Genomic DNA, 22,649 nt, shown 5'->3' with positions numbered 1-22,649 from the left:
CGTGGTTAAGTGGTTGATAGTGAAAATCAATCTGAGGCTTTCGGAAAGGACTTTGTCTGCAAGTGCGCAGTCTAAATCAGATCAAAGCAATTGCTGCACAGAAGACGTGTTAAATGAATACGAGTAAACCCGTGAACACAAGTGTTAATGACTTTTGGCACCCGTCTTAGATACTTTGTAAACAATTTACGAAGGAGTTTATTTTATTCACATTACTTCAGTATCTAGCATATATGCCATGGCCGTAGGTGGTTCACATTTCGCTTTCTATCTTTTGGAACGTGTGAAAAGTATAAGTCAGAAAGATCTGAGCACTGTTGTACCCAATAAATGGCTCACTGTATGTGTGCATATTGTATATTAAGCAGTGTATCCCTCGACTTGTACGCTGTGAGGGATCACATAACCCACGCTAAGTAATTTTCGAAAAATTGTCCTCCCATTTGTACTCTCCGACCCGAATTTACATAAGGCGCAGAGACGCTCCTGCACGCTGAGCAGTACAGTAGCCATGGACACCATACGATGACCAAAGAGTATCGTACACAGGTCCAATTCTAACTAATAGGACCTGTGCACAATACTCTTCAGACGTTGTGCGATTGCCACGGCAATGGTCCCATCCAGCGTGCAAGAGCGTCTTTCCACGCCCGATGTCAGTTCAGGCAGGAAAGCACCACTGGAGAGACACTAAGGAGGGGGGCTGTAAGTTAAGGCACTGTTCACATCTGCATTGTGTTTTTTGTTTAAACCAGAAACCATGACGCAGTGACATCACGGATACCACCAGCGCCTAACGAACATCATTGACTGATAATGGATCCTTTTGGTTCGGTCATGGTGCCGGCCGTTTTGACAAGAACCACCGTATCAAACTTCTAAATTGGCAGGATCTACAGTCCTGGTTTGTAGACAGACAGCACACAGGCTGAACAATAGCAGGGAGGGAGCAGGAATGCATGTAGCAAAGTACAGATTAGTACTAATACGAGATAAAACAAGGCTTGAAGACTTGAATCTATCTTACCGTTTACAGAAGTAGGCAAGTCAGCAAATTCAGTTCAGGCAACCACCCACTTTTCTCTTATAAGTTGTTAGATCATTGTGTCTGCAATGCTCCTTTTCCCAGTGCCAGACACCTTATATAAAGGGGGTTTTACACTGGGCGATCAGGCAGACAAGCATTCATAGAACGCTTGTTGCCGATAATTGCCCTGAGTAAACAGGGCAGTCACCAGCAGATGAACGAGCAAACGCTTGATTATCTGCTGAGCATATAATTTAAGCGATCGGCGCAACGACTGCTCGTCCGCATCCATAGCTCCGTGTAACCGGATCAAACTAGCACCAATCACCGGCCGGTGTAATAGGGCCTTTCTACATGCATTTAATCCAGTGACTTGCCAATTTTAACCTTCCCAAAAAGGGAGGATAGTGGACTTGTCCGATTGCTTCAGGCCCTACTGTTTACTAAAACGTGGATCCCAAGCCCCCCCCCCCCCCCCCCCGAGTTCCTACTTGCATAGGAGGAAGTGGAGGAGGAGCAGGCTCGTCCTCCGCTCCAGTCAAAATTTGGAGGAACGGGGGCTTAGATCCCACAACAATCAGAAGCGTATTACCTATCCTGTGGATAGATGGAAGTACTACTCAAATAGAATTGTCATTTATCACCTAAGACATTAGGAACATTTCCCAGAGCTTGGACCTGCACCTATCTCTAGAACAGACCCCCATTATGCCTGCTCAGCGGTTTCCTCAATTCCCACAGGAAACAGAGTGACCACCTCTTCATTGATTCTCCATCCAGATGTGGCAGCTTCCTCACTAGGAGAGATGGAGTCAGGTGACACCCCCTCCCCCACTCTGGAGCTCAGACCTGGATCTATCAAACATGGCACATCCACAGGATATTTTAGACGGGAAAAATTGTTTAAAACAATACATTCAAGATGTAGTTCTAAACATCTGATGTAAAGAGTATGACATCGATCTAAATTAGCCAACAGAAAAACTGGCACCGTTGGCCATAGAAACTGATAAAAACCGGAGTCTGGATTTTTTCCGGAATACTAAGAAGCGAAAGCAGAGTGCGGACTGGTTGCTATGACAATACATTTAGATATTTATGTAAAATTTATTGTCTCTATGTATCCGCTCAGCAATATTATGGATAAGGAAAATGTATAATCCTTTTCCGATTTCAATAATCGAGGGCGCCAGTTCCTCAAGTACTCCTTGATGCAGGACAGGCCATACATGACCTTTGCAAGACAGCGAAGTGCATAGTTAGTAGGGAAATTCAAGTAAGTATATCTAAGTACATTTCCCTGGCATCAGTGGCTCCGTGAACAGGAGCTGTAAAGGATTTCTTGTCTCGCTGCACGTGTGCGTGACAAGCCCAGGCAGACAGAAATTCAGGGACCGCTCTCAGAAACAGCTGCTGGAAAAGGAATACCACATGTAATAAATCTTCATGAGTAGCTGCCAGCAGCTGTAAACCAGCCCGATGCCCCTCCTCAGTAACCACATAATGTGGAGCTCAGCTTTTTGGGACATAGAAGCAGCTTATCCAGAAAGTAATCCAATGAAACATTAATATTACTGCTTTGTAGTCAGCAAGTCCGAGATGAACACACTTGGGGACATATGTAAGACATCAATGGACACCGGAAAATTACTTGTCTCCATTGAATGTGTTTTTTTCGAATGTCTCCCAGTTTAAAGCATGCATCAGATACAGATATTATATTTATTCTGGATTAGAAATAAAGAAAACGGGAATGATTAAAAAAAATAGGACAGACAGACCTACCAGCAAGGCTAAGAAAGATCTAACTCGCTGCTGCCTAACACTGGGCGAAGTTTATCAAAACTGGTGCAAACGAATTGCCCAATCAGGTTGCTGCTTTCATTTTTCAAAGGGCGTCTAAAAAAATGAAAGGTGGAATCTGATTGGTTGCTATGGGCTCCACTTTTGATAGATCTACACCACTGTACAGTGCTGCTGTGCTGATAGGACGGTGCCATTGCTTTTTTGGGTGTTGGCTTTCCAGGCTTCCTTTAAAAATAAAATCTAAAATGTCCTTTACAGTGGAAGGATTATGAAAAATAGCAGCTGAGGTCATAAAAGTCCAGGCAGCAGTAAAGATTGGCACTTTATCTAGTCAAGCATTATATACAAGGTTATTCTTAAAATGTCGATCACTTTGTTTCCCCTAAATCAACAACGTTCCTGCTTAAACTAAATAAAGTAGAACATGGCTGCATTAGTCCCGCTTAACAAGAACTCAGATTGGGTAGTGCATTGCCTAGTGAGATGGCACAATATTCAACTGTTCATTACTTGGCCGTCAAATACACTTCCGCATTCATCATAAAATAGTTACCCTACTCGAATACTACGCACCAACGTTGTAGGGAGCCATCTGCCTCTGGCTGGTCCTCGTAGACCTACCTAGGTAGTGTAATGTATTCTAGCAGTGATCAGAGCTTCAAGTAAAAAAAGGAAGTGTAAAAAGTAAAGAAAAAAGTAAAAACAAAGTTAATAAAAAAGTAAAACCGTAATTTTTAGCGCATAATGAACGCTGTAAGAAATAAACAATTTAAAACGCCAAACACTGTTTTTTGGTCACCAAAGCTCTAAATAAAATGTAATATAAAGTGATCAAAACGTATGTACCAAAAAATGGTACCACTAAAAACTACAGCTCGTCCCACCAAAAATAAGCCCTCACCGCTCAATCGACCAAAAAATAAAAAAGTTATTGCTCTCAGAATGTGTTGATACAAAACAAATAGTTTCTTCTCTGTAGAAGTAGTAAAATATATATATATATATATATATATATATATATATATATATATATATATATATATATCTATATATATAGTCCAGAGGTAGATGAACACAGCACTCCAATGGTTGCAGAAAATCAGGCCATGTGCTCGTAAACCTGGGGGTGAATCAATTCCCCAAAATCCAATACAGAGAAGTATAGAACACAGTAACGGCACCAGGACTTCAGAGTAGATGAAAGCAAAAGTGGATTTATTCACCTCAATACAGCAACGTTTCGGTTCAACAGGAACCTTTCTCAAGCCATCATGGCTGTTGAACCGAAACGTTGCTGTATTGAGGTGAATAAATCCACTTTTGCTTTCATCTACTCTGAAGTCCTGGTGCCGTTACTGTGTTCTATGCCTACATATACATATATATATTATATATACATATACACACACACCGTATTTTAGAGACTATAAAAGACGCAGTTTTCAGCAAGAATAAATCCTGCTAAAAATTCCCCGCGTCTTATAGTCCGCAGTCAAGAGACCCAGGATCGCCGGGCGCCATGACCGCTTCATTACTTTACCTCTTCTCGACCCATGACGTGCCGGCACATCATGGAGCTGGAGGGGAATGATGTATGGAGCGGGCTCACATGCCGAGCCCACTCCATACACTGCAGGTGTCAGCTTCTGACACACTGCCATAACGGCCAGGAACAGCAATTTTGCTGTTCCTGGCAGTTTAAAGGGGTTGTGCCATAAAACCCATGTATCTCCTATCCACAGGATGGGGGATACATTTGTGATCGATAAGGAGAACGGGGACTGAAAGTTACCAAAAGCGCTGCATGAGAAGCTGTGACTTCCGCGTTCTGTGTCCGGCAGCTTCACAGAGATCAATGGGATTCTTATGCGCATGCGCGAGCGGTTCTCTATTGATCTCTATGGAACTGCGGAACAGATAAACCGGACACAGAACCCAGAAGTCCAGGCATCTAATGAAGCGCTTTGGGAGACTTTCGGTCCCCTGTTCTCCTTATCGCTGGGGGTCGCAGCAGTGGGACCCCCAGCAATCTCACATGTAGCCCCTAGAGACCGCGGCATTTATAGGGGTTTTTCTATGAAGGACATTTATGACATATCCGCAGGATATGTCAAATGTCAGATAGATGCAGGTCCCACCTCTGGGACCCACACCTATCTCTAGAACGAGGCCCCCTAAACCCCATTCTACCTTTCTATGCTCTCTCGATTACATGTGGAGTTACAGAAACCACGTAGCTCGCATGCTACGCTGCTTCCGTAACGGTCATTCACTACTATGGGAGTTAGGGAAACAGCGTGGTTATGCTGTTTCAGTAACTCCACATGTAACCAAGTGGCCGCTGGTTCAAGTCCCCTAGGGGAACTAATAAAATGTGTAAAAAAAAAAAAAAGTAAGATACGTTTTCAGGCATGTAAAAAAAATAAAATTAAAAGTTTAAAAAAAAACAAAAAAAAAACCTGTCTGATTACAATATATTATTATTTAACTTGTACGGTGTGTTTAAATATGTAAAACATCAAAATAGATTTTGTCACCCTTAGTGCTTAAAATATGAAAAATAAAAAAAATTGTATGTACCAAAAAATGGTACCAATAAAACTACAGCTCGTCCCGTAAAAAGTAAGCCCTGACCACTGAAATCGATGAAAAAAAATATTAAAAAAATTTGGCGCTCAGAATGTGGTGAAACAGAATCAATTATTTTTTAACAAATCATTTATTCCTATACTCTGTCTAAAACCTGGGTGCGTCTTATGGTCAGGTGCGTCTTCTAGTCCGAAAAATACAGTACATTTGGCATCACCAGAATCTTATTGATCTGCAGAATAAAGTTAAATTGTCGCTTTTACCGCACGGTGAAAGCGGTAAAAACGAAACCCAAAAAGTAATGGAGGAATCAGTTTTTTCCAATTTCACCCCACAAGAATTTTATTTTCAGTTTCCCAGTACATTTTATGGTACGTTAAATGGTGTCAATAGAAACTACAACCCTTCCCGCAAAAAAAAATAAGCCCTCACACCGCTCTATTGATGGAAAAATAAAAAAGTTATTGCGTTTGGAAGGCAGGGAGTGAAAAACTAAAATGGAAAAGCAAAAAAAGGATCAGTCCTGCAAAGGTTAATTAATTTCTATTAAAAAAATAAATTACAACCACATGTGGGGTATTGTCATACTCGGGAGAGATTGCGTTACAGTTTTAGGGCGACTTTCTCCTTTATCCCTTGTGAAAATGAAAAAACTTCAACCTCTGTGGTATAAATGCTCACTATATCCCTAGAAAAATTCCTTGAGGGGTGTAGTTTCCCAAATGGGGTCACTTTTGGGAGGTTTCCACTGTTTTGGTCCCTCCAGGGTGTTGCAAACACGACATGGCACTGAAAACCAATCCAGCAAAATCTGCTCTCCAAAATTCAAATGGCGCTCCTTCCCTTCGGAGTCCTGCTGTGGGTCCAAACAGCAGTTTATGACCACATATGGGCTATTTCCGTAATTGGGAGAAGATGCTCTACAAATGTTGGGGTGCATTTTCTTGTTAATTCCTTGTAAATATTACAAATTTCTATGTTTTTTCAGAAAAAAAAAAAAGTATATTTTCATTTTCACAGACTAACTCCAATAAATATAGCAAAATACCTGTGGGGTCAAAATGCTATCTATACCCCTAGATAAATTCCTTGAGGGGTGGTTTCCAAAATGGGGTCACTTTTGGGGAGTTTCCACTGTTTAGGTACCACAATACCTCTTCAAACCTGACATGGTGCCTAAAATATAATCTAAAAAAAAAAGCAGACCCCCAAAATCCACTAGGTGCTCCTTTGCTTCTGAGGACTGTTTCAAGACCATTAGCACACTAGGGCCACATGTGGGATATTCCTAAAAACAGCAGAATCTGGGCAATAAATATTGAGTTGCATTTCTCTGGTAAAACCTTCTGTTACAGAATCTTTTTCCTGTGAAACTCCTAAAGGAAAGGATTAAGAAACTTTCTGAATGCTGATTTTAATACTTTGAGGGGTGCAGTTTTTAAAATGGGGTGATTCATTGGGAGATTCTAATATATAAGGCACTCAAAACCACTTCACAACTGAACTGGTCCCTGTAAAAATGGCCTTTTGAAATTTTCTTAAAAATGTGAGAAATTGCTGCTGAAGTTCTAAGCCTTGTAACGTCCTAGAAAAATAAAAAGACGTTCAAAAAATGATGCAAACAAAGTAGACATATGGGAAATGGTAACTAGTGACTATTTTGTGTGGTATTACCATCGGTTTTACAAGCAGATACATTTAAATTTAGAAAAATGCTAATTTTTGCAAATTCTCTCTAAATTTTGGTGTTTTTCACTAATAAAAATTAAATTTATCGACCAAATTTTTCCATCATCATAAAGTACAATATGTCACGAGAAAACAATCTCTGAATCGCTTGGATAGGTAAAAGCATTCCAGAGTTATTACCACATAAAGTGACACGTCAGATTTGAAAAAAATCGGCTGTGCCACAAGGCCAAAACAGGCTACGTCCTAAAGGGGTTAACAGATCTCTGAAACCACCATTGACAAATCCATAAATCATACATTGTTCGGCAACTAATATCCCAAATTCAAGAATGGTCCATCTTCATGCATTTTCTGGATAGACATGACACCGACAAATACAAATGAGGGCATTAGTGGGTCTTAAAGAGGCTCTGTCACCAGATTTTGCAACCCCTATCTGCTATTGCAGCAGATCGGCGCTGCAATGTAGATAAGAGTAACGTTTTTCTTTTTAAAAAACGAGCATTTTTGGCCAAGTTATGACCATTTTTGTAGTTATGCAAATGAGGCTTGCAAAAGTACAACTGGGCGTTTTGAAAAGTAAAAGTACAACTGGGCGTGTATTATGTGCGTACATCGGGGCGTTTTTACTACTTTTACTAGCTGGGCGTTGTGTATAGAAGTATCATCCACTTCTCTTCAGAACGCCCAGCTTCTGGCAGTGCAGACACAGCCGTGTTCTCGAGAGATCACGCTGTGTCGTCACTCACAGGTCCTGCATCGTGTCAGACGAGCGAGGCCACATCGGCACCAGAGGCTACAGATGATTCTGCAGCAGCATCGGCGTTTGCAGGTAAGTCCATGTAGCTACTTACCTGCAAACGCTGATGCTGCTGCAGAATCAACTGTAGCCTCTGGTGCCAACACGATGCAGGACCTGTGAGTGACGTCACAGATCTGCACTGCCAGAAGCTGGGCGTTCTGAAGAGAAGTGGATGATACTTCTCATCAGAACCCCCAGCTAGTAAAAGTAGTAAACACACCCCGATGTACGCACATAATACACGCCCAGTTGTACTTTTACTTTTCAACACGCCCAGTTGTACTTTTGCAAGCCTCATTTGCATAAATACGAAAATGGTCATAACTTGGCCAAAAATACTCTTTTTTAAATAAAAACGTTACTGTAATCTACATTGCAGCGCCTATCTGCTGCAATAGCAGATAGGGGCTGCAAAATCTGGTGACAGAGCCTCTTTAAACTCTGTCCGATCGAGAACAATGGGAGACATTTACCAAAACCAGAACACCATACACATGTGCAATTTTTCCAATCTGTGGAAAAACAGCAGGTTATAGGCTTGACTTTCTTTTCTAACACTTTTCTAAGTAGAAAAGTGTACAACGACGGATAAACTAGTAGCGCTCTGCAAACCTCTGAAGCCCAGGCCACTTTCACGTGTTAAAAAAATAAGTAAAAAGTGGCACAGGGGGCTTCATAGATAGGACATTCAGTCTGAATGCCATATTTTTCAATTTATGCCAGGAAACTGGTGTAAACACGTTAATAAATCTTACCCATCAAGCTCAAACCATCAAAGAGTGCACGAGCATCGGTTTGGAACACCTGGACCCCTCCCACCATCCAAAATAAACAGCCCCAGCCAAGATATGCCCTGTGTAGAGCCTGGAGATGGTCAGCAGTCTACAACTGTAGAGATGTTTGATGAGGTTTTAAACCCGGTCCACACCAGTCAAAACTGTAAAATGCAGATAGTCATCACACCACAAGTAGAGGAAAATGGACCACGTCCGAACATCCGACTATCGCTTCTTTAAAATGTATTTCACTGATGAGTCAGATGCACAGGCGTGTCATTTCTCTGTATAGATCAGTCCCTTATCTTAATGACCAAAAAGAACTTCTATATTTTCATGCCCAATAATTTGAATAATGAAGTACATGTCTGTAATCACATCTTACTTACCCATGACAGAGAGATAGTGGTTAAATGCTTGACACGGAAGGCTTGGTGTTTGAGTGGCTTTATCGCAATACACAGGAGCAGGACTCACTTCAAATGAAAAATATCCACTTGAAGTTTTGGAGACAAGTGAGGACCCTCTTACTAACATACAATGTGGGGATCGGTTGGCAAAGGTACCGGGGCTATACGGTGATAAACTGGGACCCCAAGGAGTACTGGCTGAGCAGCTCCCTCCCTCATCAGAATGGGGGCCTTGAAAAGGGCTGGCAAGGGATGTAGGAGCCCCTGTTCTGAGGGGTCTGTGTGCTGGCTGTATCTGGTCTCCTCCACTGCACCCAGAGTTTAATGGTGGTTGTTTGGCCATTTGGTCTTCTTATTTCTGTAAAAATTTAAATGGAAGAAAAGTCAGATACATGATATTCCGTGGATGGGCATTACTAGAGCAAATCCAACGCAAACAATGATCAAACTGCTAAATCTGCTACACAGAAAGCACAAGAGCCTTTGCTGCCCATGTTACATCTAGATTTAGTGTTGGAGCTCAAAGATGCAAATCAGTATCGAGAGAACTTTGTGCAGTTATTAATACATGGTAGAGGCAATAGTCAAACAGGTTATTTTAACAATCCTAAAAACATTCAGGGTTAAATATCACTCATCTATAGTAATAGGTCTCCCCCGCACAATTACTCACGCTTACTTAGGGTTCATACAGAAATGTCCTTACTAAACCCACAAAGTGCGTTCTAAGACTACAATCACAAGCACTGCCATTGGACGATGTCTGCTATAGACCACCAATGCCCCATTGTGCCCTCAAAATTGTGAACACAGTAGTGGGGGGTTGTTCTCTGCAATAGAGCATTAACCCGTTAGTGACCGGCCCATCGTGTTTCTACGTCGGTCACTAACGGGCCTTATTCTGATGCCAGACTTTTTACGTTGCGGCATCGGAATAAGTTTACAGAGCAGGGAGCTGTCAGATCTCCCTGCTCTCAGCTGCTAGAGGCAGCTGAGGGCTGGGAGCGTCGCTGCTCTGCCGTGTGAGATCGATATTAGTATCGATCTCACACGTTTAAACCCTCAGATGCGGTGCTCAATAGCGAGCACCGCATCTGAGAGGTTTTGGAGAGAGGGAGCTCACTCTCTCCCACCGACACCCGGCGATACGATCGCCGAGTGTCTGTGTCTCTAATGGCAGCCGGGGGTCTAATAAAGGCCCCCAGGCTGCCTGGAGTGAATGCCTGCTAGATCATGCCGCAGGCATGACCTAGCAGATGCCTGTCCGTGTTAAACGGACAGGCAGTAATACACTGCAATACAAAAGTATTGCAGTGTATTATAAATGCGATCGCAGAATCGCATATTATAGTCCCCTAGTGGGACTAGTAAAAAAGTGAAAAAAAAGTTTAATAAAGTTAATTAAAAAAAAAAATTGAAAAAAAAAATGAAAAACCCAGCTTTTCCCCTTACAAAATGCTTTACTATTAAAAAAACTAAATAAAGTTAAAAAGTGACACATATTTGGTATCGCCGCATCCGTAACGACCCCGACTATAAATCTGTTACATTATTTAACCCGCACGGTGAACGCCGTAAAAAAAATAAAAAACTATGGAAAAATTGCTGTTTTCTGTGAATACTGACTTTAAAAAAATGTAATAAAAAAAAGTGATCAAAAAGTCGCATCTACTCCAAACTGGTACCAATAAAAACTACAAGTCGTCCCGCAAAAAAAAAAGCCCTCATACAACCGCATCGGCGAAAAATAAAAACGTTACGGCTCTTCAAATATGGAGACAAAAACAAATAATTTAGTAAAAAAAAGCGTTTTTACTGTGTAAAAGTAGTAAAACATACAAAAACTATACAAATTTGGTATCGTTGCAATCGTAACAACCCGCTGAATAAAGTTAGTGTTATTTATACCACACGGTAAACGGCGTAGATTTAGGACGCAAAAAAGAGTGGCGAAATTTCAGATTTTTTTCTATTCCCCCCCCCCCCCAAAAAAAGTTAAGAAAAGTTAATCAATAAATAATATGTACCTAAAAATGGTGCTATTAAAAAATACAACTTGTCCCGCAAAAAACAAGACCTTACACAGCTATGTCGAAAATAAGAAGGTTATAGCTCTTGAATGCGACGATTGAAAAACATAAAAAATGGCCTGGTCATTAAGGGGTTAAACATACGCAGCACAGAGACCATCCTGAACGCTCCTCTAAAAGATATCTTCCTATTTTAGACTTTCCAGAGTTCAGTGGCGCACATCACACTCGTCTTACACCAGTTCTCGCATCGAACATCTCACGTGTACAATATAAAACGTTTCCCAGTTTTCTGGTGCCTTCCACAAAAAAAAAACAAAAAAAAAAAACTCACCTATCTGATTCCCTAGATTTGTGACCTGGAAAGGATTGTTAAGAGGATTTGCAAATTGCGCAGCTCTCAGCAGTCGGGGATTTCACCTTCAGGTTAGCGATGGACAGAATGACAAACCTGAAACTGCACTTTTCTAAACCCATTTTTAGTCATCGGAAAGCCACTGAAAGAGCAGTATTAACACAAATCTGCCACAAGTGAGAGTCCTCGCATGACTATCGCACGGGGCACGAAACCGAGACTCCCGTCCAATACAAAACTACTTTACTGGACACTTCCCAAACATTAAATCAAAAGATAGCGCGATATTGACTGTTTCCCAAACTAGACAAAGGCCAACAACAATCCCAAACTATTTACAAGACTATTGGAGGGGATTTTAAGCTCTTAAATACATTTCCATTATGGTCCATGGATAAACGTCATGCTTGTCCTCAGTCTAAGACTAACTGTAGAGCTCATCATGTACGAGGACAATGACAGCGTTTACCGTCAACGAAGACCAGTAAAAAAGACATCCAAACATGGATTCTATCATGACAAAATCAACCCCATATAGCTCAGGAAACCCCCTTCCTATGCCAAGGCTAGATGTCCCCAGATCAACATGTCAAGTCATGTCCGCAGACGCAGTGTGACAAGACGATCTAGACACTTCACATCCAGTAGGGTGGCAGAATCACATGCCAACCCAATGCCTATCAGAACTAAACAAAACGCAGGCTACAGAATAGTTTAGTGCCCTTCACACAACCAGATGAGAGCAGGGGAAGTGAACGTAGCCGGTCTCCCATACGAGCCTGGAATAAAAGCCGGACTAATGCGTGCCTGTGTCTTTAAGGATTGCATCAGCAGTCATGTATTATTAATAGGCCGATTTTCCAGGTCATTACAGGAGAGGGGGTGCTGAAATGTGCCCAGTGACTGCAGTGATTCTCCGGCTGGCAGGCCTCCCGATCATCTCTATTGTTCTCCCTGTGTAAAGTGCTGATCGCAGCAAGTCTGGGAGAGGTCTGCCAGAGAGGAGAGTTGTAGTAAGTGCGTCACAATAGGCTTGTATTATGGTGGAGGAGCTCACTTCTCATTTCCTTGGAGGAGGAGGAGGGGGAGAGATTTTCACCTTTCTACTGACAAAGCTCCAAGAATGAGTAACTTGTATCAACATCTCCAGAAATGCAATGCTACAAGTCTCATAAATGGATGTGTACATCGTAAATACCTCCTGCTGATCTTTATAGATCGGCTACTACTACAAGCACATCGTGATCAGCAGAGCTAGCAATCCACACAGCATAAAAACACACAACCACGACTGGGTACAATATAGATCACTCGTCAAGCCTGTAATAAGATGAGAAGAGATCGGAGAACTGGTCATGTCCTCTGTGGATCCGTCACCGTCAGCACATAGGAGACAATGAGCTCGCCCGCGCTGGCTCGGCTCCAGTGCACGGGAGGACGGTTCCCTCTGCTGTCACATCGGGGTGATTTATACTATAGCTGAGCCGCGGTGTCAACCTCAGATTCCTACAAATACGTTTCCCGGAGGAGACTACAGCGATGTCACCCATCACGACGCTGCGGTATTCGTATACACGATCCACCGGACACCAAGTCCCGGCACCGGTAATATTCCTGAGTACCCCGCCAGGGAGGCTGGCTGCACGGTGTCCTGACGCGGGGGTCATAGTGATATCCGAGGACACGGCGCAGCTGGTTAGATGCAAGCTGTAGTCATTGAAGCTTGGTCATGGAGAACTGGTGTGACGGCCGCTAGACAGTGCCTGACAACACACAACACCGGCTCCACTTACATTACAGCCCGGGAGTCATGGCCGCCCTCCCCACAGGGACGGTTAACACCGCACTGACAGGATAAGGATCCCAGCGAACAATGTGAGCGGCAGGTAACAGCGGCAGGAGTCGGACTAGTTGTATACAATAGTCAGCGCGGAGCATCCAATAACACGACCCTCTCCGAGCTCCTCTGTCAGGGTAATAGTGCTTCTGTACAGAACTCCGTTCTCGCTAACCATTGTGACGTCACTTAGATCCGGCCTTCTCCACCTCAATTGGATAAACTCTGTGATTGATACTTTACCAGCCAATGGCTATGGGAAATACCTCCTTCACTTATACCGCTGGCCCGAGTTGAAGCCCCGCCCTACCACGACGCAGAACTGTTTACATGCCCCCCCTTGACTGTCCTCTCGGCAGGTCGAGGCTCACGCCAGCACTCGTGCGGGCGGGTCACGTGGCCCAGGGCGACAAATTTCCTCCCTACACCCCTTCCTTGCCGGATCTCTCTGCGCCGCGGTGACCGGCGTAACCTCCCTCCTCATGACGAATCATTGGTAACAGTTATCCTACACTCAAAAAGAGCAGCAGTGGCGTGACGCGTTTAATAAACACAAAACACAACTTCACCCCGAATAACCCCAAGTACGAGGGAAGAGATTTTACCAGAACAGAGCTCTCTAGTTTACATAGCACATGAACGTCCTCATTTCATCTACACGGCGATATACGGAGCTGTATACACCATACAAGTCAGTAGAGTACCTGGTTATATCAGTGATATACTATATATTATATTATATCAACGCAGGTGTAATACTCTTGGTAAAAGAGCGCCTCTAGTGGCTAGATCAGCCACTACACACATGCTTGCATTCACCATATGCCGATTGGAAAAGTCCCGCAAAAAAATTACTCGATCCGAACGAGCACACGCACGCGCACACACACACACACTGTGCTCCGTAGAGTTGGACGAGCGAGACAACTTTTTATTTATTTTTTACAGGACTCCAGTACATAGAATTGTTTTTGCAATTTAAGTCTTGCAACTTTTTATTGTCTGAAGACCGAATAATGTCTTAAAGAGGTACCTGCCGTTTCAAACATTTCAGACAGGTCTATTGACGTGTTAGAAGTTTATCGGTGGGGGTCCAGGTGGTGAGAAACCCACCGATCGCTAGAACAAAAAGGGCAGGACTGCACAGCTGAGCTTTTGCTGTGGTCACATGGAATAAAAAGTCATCAGTTTTTTTTCTTTTACGTGCAGGTTTTCCGCAGCGGACATTCCAGCCGAAAAACTGCACCACAATTTGCGGCCCTCAGGGCGGATTTGCTGTGTACCTTTACGCAGCATGTCCGGCCTGTGTGAACATAGCCAAAAAGTATATGACACGTACGTCGCTAACCGCACCTTTCCCAGGAGAGACAAAAAGCTGAATGGGCACAGCGATCACACTATGTTCACACTGCAAACTCTGAACATAAAAAAATAAGCCATCACATCGCTCAATCGATGAAAAAATTAAAAAAAAAAAAAAGTTATGGGGACGTATCAATTTTTTTTTAACAAAAAGTAGTAAAATATAAAAAAAAACTATATAAATTTGGTATCACCGCAATCATATTGAGCAACAGAATAAAGTTAAGTTGTTCGTAAAAACGAAACAAAAAACAATTGAGGAATCTCAGTTTTTTTCCAATTACAGTCTGCGAAGAATTTTTTTTCAGTTTCCCAGTACATTATACGGTACCAATAGAAACTACAACTCCTCCCACAAAAAAACAAGTCCCCTCACAACCCTATTGATGGGGGAAAAAAAAAAAAAAAAGAGGAGGAAATTTAAATCTGCAAAAGGGCTGTGGCGGAAAGGGGTTAAACTACAAGTCCCATGATACACTTCTCTCCTTTATGCACAAGTCCCCGCCCACCACTCTCCTTTGTAACAATTTAGTCCCCACTGTCGCATGCGCTATGAAGCTCTTGCCAAAAGAGTAATGGGGGTGACTAACGAGAGAAGCAAAGTGGCAGCCCCTTTGCCGAACAGCAGTGGAAGGCAGTTCAGTCACGTGGTGCTGTGTTGGCGTGTCATCAAATAGCAGTATTTCCGGCACCACGTGCCGGGTTCTGTCTGGGCGATTCGGGACATTTAAAAATCAAAAGTATTTTGGTGAGTGACTGGATTTCTTAAAAACATACAAATGGTAAATAATTGTAGGTCTCCGGTTAACCCCTTGAAGGCGGAGATTCCACAGGGGGTTTTGATGACGCTTTTACTGCAGTTTAGTAGCGATTTTCATGTGCTTCTTAATTTCTGTGAAAGATGCTTATGACAGGTAACGCTTATCGAAAGTCTGTAAAAAAAAAATCCTGTAACAACTGCACAGCCGAAAATCGTATTGCAAACCGTGGCGATTCGTGGATAGATGCATGCGGTTTTTACCATGTCTTTTTACAGCAATTAAAAATTACATGAAAATTGCTACAAAACTGCATTAAAAACGCAATCAAAACGCCCCATGGAATCCCAGCCTTAAAGGGAACCGGTCACCAGCATTTCACCTAATGAACTCTACTCACCCCTTGCTGGCTGCTGCTGTCAAAAGTTCATTATCCCCTCACCAAACTCATATAACTGTAACTAACGGTCTGCAAGTTTTCGCGCCTTTTATGGTAATAATCCGGCAGTCTCGTTCGTTCCTCTTATGCCTGTCCACCGCCGAAAACGGTCCCTCCCTGAATTCCGAAATCTCATCGGAGATAGACGGTATGCGCCCGTCATGTATGGTCCGATACCCTTCCCTGCTTCATCCGGGCCTGAAGATATGACTCCTATGCTCATTAGCATACGGCGCTGGAAACTAAAAAGCAGAATATTAAGGGTATGTTACTGAGCTGTTTCCAGAGAAAAACACATCTGATTTTCAGCTGTTTTTGAAGCTGAGTGTTTTTTGAGGCAGTTTTTGGAGCCTTTTTGTATTGACACGATAAAAAAAACAGCTCAAGAAGTGACATGCTAGTTTTTACGGGCTTTTTTTACACGCCCCGTCTGAACAAAACAGTTTTTCCCATTGAATTCAATGGGCAGATGTTTGTAGGCGTTTAGCTACCGTTTTATCAGGCGTTTACGCCCCAAAATGCGACTTAAAACACAGCGTGTGAACATACCATAAAGGTACTTACCTTGATTATAGGTTACATAAAAATGATTTTTCACCCACAACCACCAGCTGGTTTAATAGGTGAAATGCTGGTGACCGCTTCCCTTTAAGTACTGGTAATACCTAAAGTTGTGTTTAAAGAAAATGTTTGCTACAATGGACACATGCAAATAAGCTTTACTAGTCCCTGTGCCATACAGAAATTAACATTTAGTGGTTTAGAGAATAATATTGAAGAAATCTCCATAAAGCTGGATTCGCACACAGATTTGTTACTTTTTATGTGGCATTTTCACTGGAAATTGCACAGCTTTTTTTTTTTTTTTGGTCAAAAACACTACATACAAAGCGTTTATTTTTAAGCTCCAAGTATGGCGTTTTTGTGATGGTTTTTCTATATAGTTATTTAAAGGGCTACTGAAAAATCAAGCTTAATTCATGGCATTTTCTACGAGGGTTTAAAAACGCTAAAAGAATAGCAGCGTCAATTTTTTTTTATTACGGTCTTAAACCAAGACCGCTTCAAAACAGACCAGGCAGGCACTTAGATACTTTTTTTCTTCCTTACGCTGCCTCTCGGCTGGCCTACTTTAGGCCATTAATTCTACACCAAAAAGTTGGCGTGCTTTGGAGCATTTTAAGCCGCACCTCTTTTCTAAACACTTTTAAAAACGGTCTAATGAGGCACAAAAAGTGTTTAAGGCCGCTTTTACACGAGCGTTAGGGTATGTTCACACGTATTGAGCAAAAATGTCTGAAAATACGGAGCTGTTTTCAGGCGAAAACCGCTCCTGATTTTCAGACGTTTTTGTAGCAACTCGTGTTTCTCGCAGCGTTTTTACAGCCTTTTTGGAGCTGTTTTTCAATGGAGTCAATGAAAAACGCCTCCAAAAACATCCCAAGAAGTGTCCTGCACTTCTATGGACGAGCCGTCATTTTATGCGCCGTATTTTGACAGCGACTCGTAAAATAAAGGCTTGTGGGAACAGAACATCGTAATTCCCATTGAAAGCAATGGGCAGATGTTTGTAGGCGTATTAGGGGCGTTTTTTCAGGCGTAATTCGAGGCGTAAAATGCCCGAATTACGTCTGAAACCACTGCGTGTGAACATACCCTAATACAGGTGCTTTTTGCAGGTGAATTAGGCCTAGTTCACACAGGTTTTTGGCACTTTTTTACGTGGAAACCGCGCCAAAAATGGCAGAAATCTTGATTTCAAGGGGAGGCGGAAATTGTTTTTTTTTTGCCCTTCAGGCATTTCCGCCTTTGACATCAATGGGAGGCAGGGAAAGCGGTTTTCGCAGCGTTTTTTGCCCGCGGCGTTCCAAATCCTGATGGGATTTCGAGGCAGATTTTTCTGCCTGCAAAAAACTGTGTGAACAGGGCCTTAGGGACACTACACCCAGACCTCCCACCGTTTAGGAGAACCTCAGTTAAAGAACCATAGAAGCCTATAGTGCTCTAACTCCGGTTCTAATGAACTGCAGGATGTCTGAATGGTGTGTTCGTAATATACAGTGAAGGAAATAAGTATTTGATCCCTTGCTGATTTTGTAAGTTTGCCCACTGTCAAAGACATGAACAGTCTAGAATTTTTAGGCTAGGTTAATTTTACCAGTGAGAGACAACTGTTGGTGCAATAGTAAGAAAATGGAAGACATACAAAATGACTGTCAATCGACATCGATCTGGGGCTCCATGCAAAATCTCACCTCGTGGGGTATCCTTGATCCTGAGGAAGGTGAGAGCTCAGCCGAAAACTACACGGGGGGAACTTGTTAATGATCTCAAGGCAGCTGGGACCACAGTCACCAAGAAAACCATTGGTAACACATTACGCCGTAATGGATTAAAATCCTGCAGTGCCCGCAAGGTCCCCCTGCTCAAGAAGGCACATGTACAGGCCCGTCTGAAGTTTGCAAATGAACATCTGGATGATTCTGAGAGTGATTGGGAGAAGGTGCTGTGGTCAGATGAGACTAAAATTGAACTCTTTGGCATTAACTCAACTCGCCGTGTTTGGAGGAAGAGAAATGCTGCCTATGACCCAAAGAACACCGTCCCCACTGTCAAGCATGGAGGTGGAAACATTATGTTTTGGGGGTGTTTCTCTGCTAAGGGCACAGAACTACTTCACCGCATAAATGGGAGAATGGATGGAGCCATGTACCGTCAAATCCTGAGTGACAACCTCCTTCCCTCCACCAGGACATTAAAAATGGCTCGTGGCTGGGTCTTCCAGCACGACAATGACCCGAAACATACAGCCAAGGCAACAAAGGAGTGGCTCAAAAAGAAGCACATTAAGGTCATGGAGTGGCCTAGCCAGTCTCCAGACCTTAATCCCATCGAAAACTTATGGAGGGAGCTGAAGATCCGAGTTGCCAAGCGACAGCCTCGAAATCGTAATGATTTACAGATGATCTGCAAAGAGGAGTGGGCCGAAATTCCATCTAACATGTGTGCAAACCTCATCATCAACTACAAAAAACGTCTGACTGCTGTGCTTGCCAACAAGGGTTTTGCCCCCAAGTATTAAGTCTTGTTTGCCAAAGGGATCAAATACTTATTTCTCTGTGCACAATGCAAATAAATATATATAATTTTGACAATGTGATTTTCAGGTTTTTTTTTAAATATAATCTCTCACTGGTAAAATTAACCTAGCCTAAAAATTCTAGACTGTTCATGTCTTTGACAGTGGGCAAACTTACAAAATCAGCAAGGGATCAAATACTTATTTCCTTCACTGTAGATGGAAAAAAGCATCTGTGTTATGCTGGATTCACACGAGCATGTTCGGTCTGTAAAGGACGGAACGTATTTTGGCCACAAGTCCCGGACCGAAGACACTGCAGGGAGCCGGGCTCCTAACATAGTTATGTATGATGCTAGGAGTCCCTGCCTCGCTGCGGGAAAACTGTCCCGTACTGTAATCATGTTTTCAGTACGGGACAGCAGTTCCACGGAGAGGCAGGGACTCCTAACATAGTACATAACTATGATGCTAGGAGCCCGGCTCCCTGCACTGAGTTCGGTACTGGACTTGCAGCCGAAATACGTTCCGTCCTTTACAGACCGAACATGCTCGTGTGAATCCAGCCTTACATTCAAATGAAAGCGGCCTAAAACAAATCAGGAGGAAGGCATGTACAGCAGTTCTTTGGTGCAAATTGACAGAATTCAGGCATATTTAGCTTAGTAAATCTCCCCAGAGAGTGTAAAGGGGACCTTAATATAAGCAACCACATTAGGCTGAACTATAGTAATAATTTAAAAAAATAGTAGGATCACCTAAGGCTAAGTTCACACTACCATTAATCTACGTTTACCTCTATTCCGTCAAAGGAAGAGAGGATCGAAAGATTAAACGGAAAGCAACGGTTCCGTTAGAATTACCATTGATTTCAATGGTAATTATTTTGTTTCAGTTGCTTTGTTTGTCACCGTTCCCTAGGTTATAATGGGAGGGATGACGTTTAAACACCGGACAGAAAAACAATCGCCTGAAGCGTTTTCCTGTCCAGACAATGAAGGACTTGGCAGACAATGTTATGCAAAATAGAATCGGTGGTATCAGTTTTGATGTCCGTTTCAGTCAGTCTTTTGGCTACAAAATAAAACGTAATATTCGTAGATAGTCCGCGGTGAACTACGAGATGATGGCTTTTCTGCACAGAAATTGATTCACACATTGTGTATTGCAGATTTGAGCCAAACCCAGAAGTGGATCCAGGGGGAAAGAGAAGTAGAAGGTCTTCCTTTATATTTGCAATTCCATTTGAAACCACTTCTGGCTTTGGCTCAAATCTGCAACAAATACGCAACGTGTGAACCCAGCCTTAGAGGAAAACAATGGTCCACATTTACAAATACTGTCTAATAGTTAAACAGCGTAAACTTAAACCAGGCAGGCACAAAATGCACCAAATTCATCACAGTGGTGCCAGCTGCATGAGGACTTGGGCACTTCTCGCAAGACCTGTTGGACACTTGTCTTTCATGTACTAATTTTGATTTGACATCTCAAGCCTCACCCCTTTCTCGCTAAGCCACGCCGACTTTGCAAACATTAAAATTGCGCCAAAGACTGACGCTTTCTAGACCCAGGCACCGTAGTAGATCTGACCCGTTGTTGCAGTTGATCAGCAACATGCAAATGATAGCCTATATTCAGACAAACGTGTGCGAAATTGGCCGTGAAAGACTTTTTCACCTCCGATTCGCACCCATGCGGAACCTGTATTCACGGATCCCTCAGACTTGCGTCTCTTGAGGGATCTGTGAAAACTGACAAAAATAGGACGTCTTATTTTTTCCGCTCGCCCTTCACAGCGTCCGCTAAAACAACGGCCGTGTGAAAAGCCCCATAAAAATACATGTAGCCGTGACAGCCGTTAAAAAAAAAATGTCCGTCCCACGGACTATTCATACGTTCGTCTGAATAAGCACTAAGTTGACCTCTCAGTGTCACAAGTTGCACTTGACGGACTATGGCATGACCGTTCTAGTGCTTCGGGAGTTTAAGAGGTGGCCTTATACTTGGACTATTTTTGATTGCATTCTATAGCGTGTGAATGTGCCTCTGCAATTATCGCTGTGATTGGATCACATGGATTGTACACACTAAAAATGTTACTAGTTAGACGGGACGATCATTCCATCCAAACATCATTGTTTTACACGATGATAGATTTATTTACGAACAATGCGTAAGATCATAGTTAATGGGACAATCATTGCGTGTAAACCTCACTAAACCATCATACATACAATGCGTTTTTATTGTGCAAGTTCTAAAAATCAACCTGTAATACCAGTCCAAGAAACGAAACATCTGCCTTGTTTTCCAATGTAAAGTGAATTTTAGGAGTTCTTAAAAAGACAACAGCCTCATGAATCCGCTACACTGTGTGATCATCGCTGCAGAGTCCACAAGTGGTTAGATTAGACACAGACGCTGGATAGATTATCCTGAATACAATAAAACGTTACTCTGGTATAGATAGAAATCTGCTGCGCTGTCGCAGGAAGCGGACCTTCTACAGGTACAACATTGAGCAATGGTGTTAGTCACAGCCCGGACTCCACTCATTAATACAAAGGCACGAAACCCAGCGGTGTGTAACCCACGTAACAGCAGTCCAGGGAGCGTTGCATCCTGTAGTGTGCACTAATAGAAGATATATATAGCACATACACAGACAAAGATCAATGTCACACCATAGAAAGTACAAAAACAATTGTCCTCAGTGCCTCAAAATCTAGAGTGACTGAACGGTCCCTATAAAAACCACTGCAAGCAATTAACACAGGTGTATTCTAATGTAAGGCCTCCTTCACACTATTTTTTTCCAGCGGTTTTTAAACGTTTGTAAATAAACATCATGGGGTTTTTAGGTGTTTTTTTTTTTCACAAGCAGTTTGTAGTTTTTATTTGAAACTTTTTGATCATGCATTTTTCTTTCTGGTGTTTTTTGAAGTATAGATAAGTCAATAGAAAAATGCCATAGCTTGAATGCTGCGTTTCGGAAAAAAACAAAAAACGCCGCAAACTAAAATGCTTTGTATGCAGTGTTTGATGTAATTCACTTGTTTACAAAAGAAAAACGAAAACGAAACGCTGTGCGAATAATAAGATTGTTTACAAGCGGCCGCAGAAGAGCTTGACAGTGCAGGGGGCACATGGGGTGGCAGCAGTGTGCGAGGTGCCGCACGTCTACACGCGATCACACAGAGTGACGGCTCTGACTCCCCTGCATCTCCTCCCCGGGGCTCTGCGCCTCACTGATCAGAACCAACTGTCAGCCGACACTTGTCACAGAGGGGCTGGAAACCAGTGCTAGACATCCAGCGCTACGTCTATCAGTACAGTACACCATCAATGTACACAACTCATACGGCATTATTATGACGCAGGATTTATACGGCTGTGGTTGGTACCTCTTGCCCGCTTCTTCTCCTGAGCACTGCAATGATGATGATGAGTGATATAAAAGACAATGCTGCCACCGGTAACAGATGGCCAGACACCGGCATTAAACTGGTTATGAGCCGCAGCACCGATATGAGGAACGGGACACTTACCTGCACATTGTATCTCCCAACCCTGTCCACGCCATGCTGCAGTAACCTGTCATCACACTCTCCAGACTACTTCTAAACAGCGCCGTCACTCACCGGGCACCTCTTGTAACCTCCAGAGGCGGCGCACACCTTCTTC

At 42.8% G+C, this 22,649-nt stretch overlaps 1 protein-coding gene across 4 annotated transcripts in view; it reads right to left on the bottom strand.

Moving 5' to 3' along the window:
* BCL2L11 (BCL2 like 11) overlaps positions 1-22,637 on the bottom strand; it is a 42,129-nt gene extending 19,492 nt beyond the window's left edge. The window contains exons 1-2 of one of the 4 annotated variants that reach the window (XM_075862894.1): positions 22,514-22,637; positions 9,082-9,460 (exon numbers count right to left, since the gene is read on the bottom strand). In XM_075862894.1, the coding sequence (XP_075719009.1) occupies positions 9,082-9,445 (364 nt within the window). In that variant the 5' untranslated portion in view covers positions 9,446-9,460; positions 22,514-22,637. Of the gene's footprint in view, positions 1-9,081; positions 9,461-11,466; positions 11,949-12,359; positions 13,579-22,513 lie in introns of those variants that run through there. The other 3 variants (XM_075862893.1, XM_075862892.1, XM_075862895.1) reach the window with 3 other exon arrangements.
* Between the last annotated feature and the right edge of the window lie 12 nt (positions 22,638-22,649).

This window comes from Rhinoderma darwinii, chromosome 4 (genome assembly GCF_050947455.1).
Source record: "Rhinoderma darwinii isolate aRhiDar2 chromosome 4, aRhiDar2.hap1, whole genome shotgun sequence".
NCBI classification, from domain to species: domain Eukaryota; kingdom Metazoa; phylum Chordata; class Amphibia; order Anura; family Rhinodermatidae; genus Rhinoderma; species Rhinoderma darwinii.
This window is presented reverse-complemented; position numbering and strand designations above follow the sequence as displayed.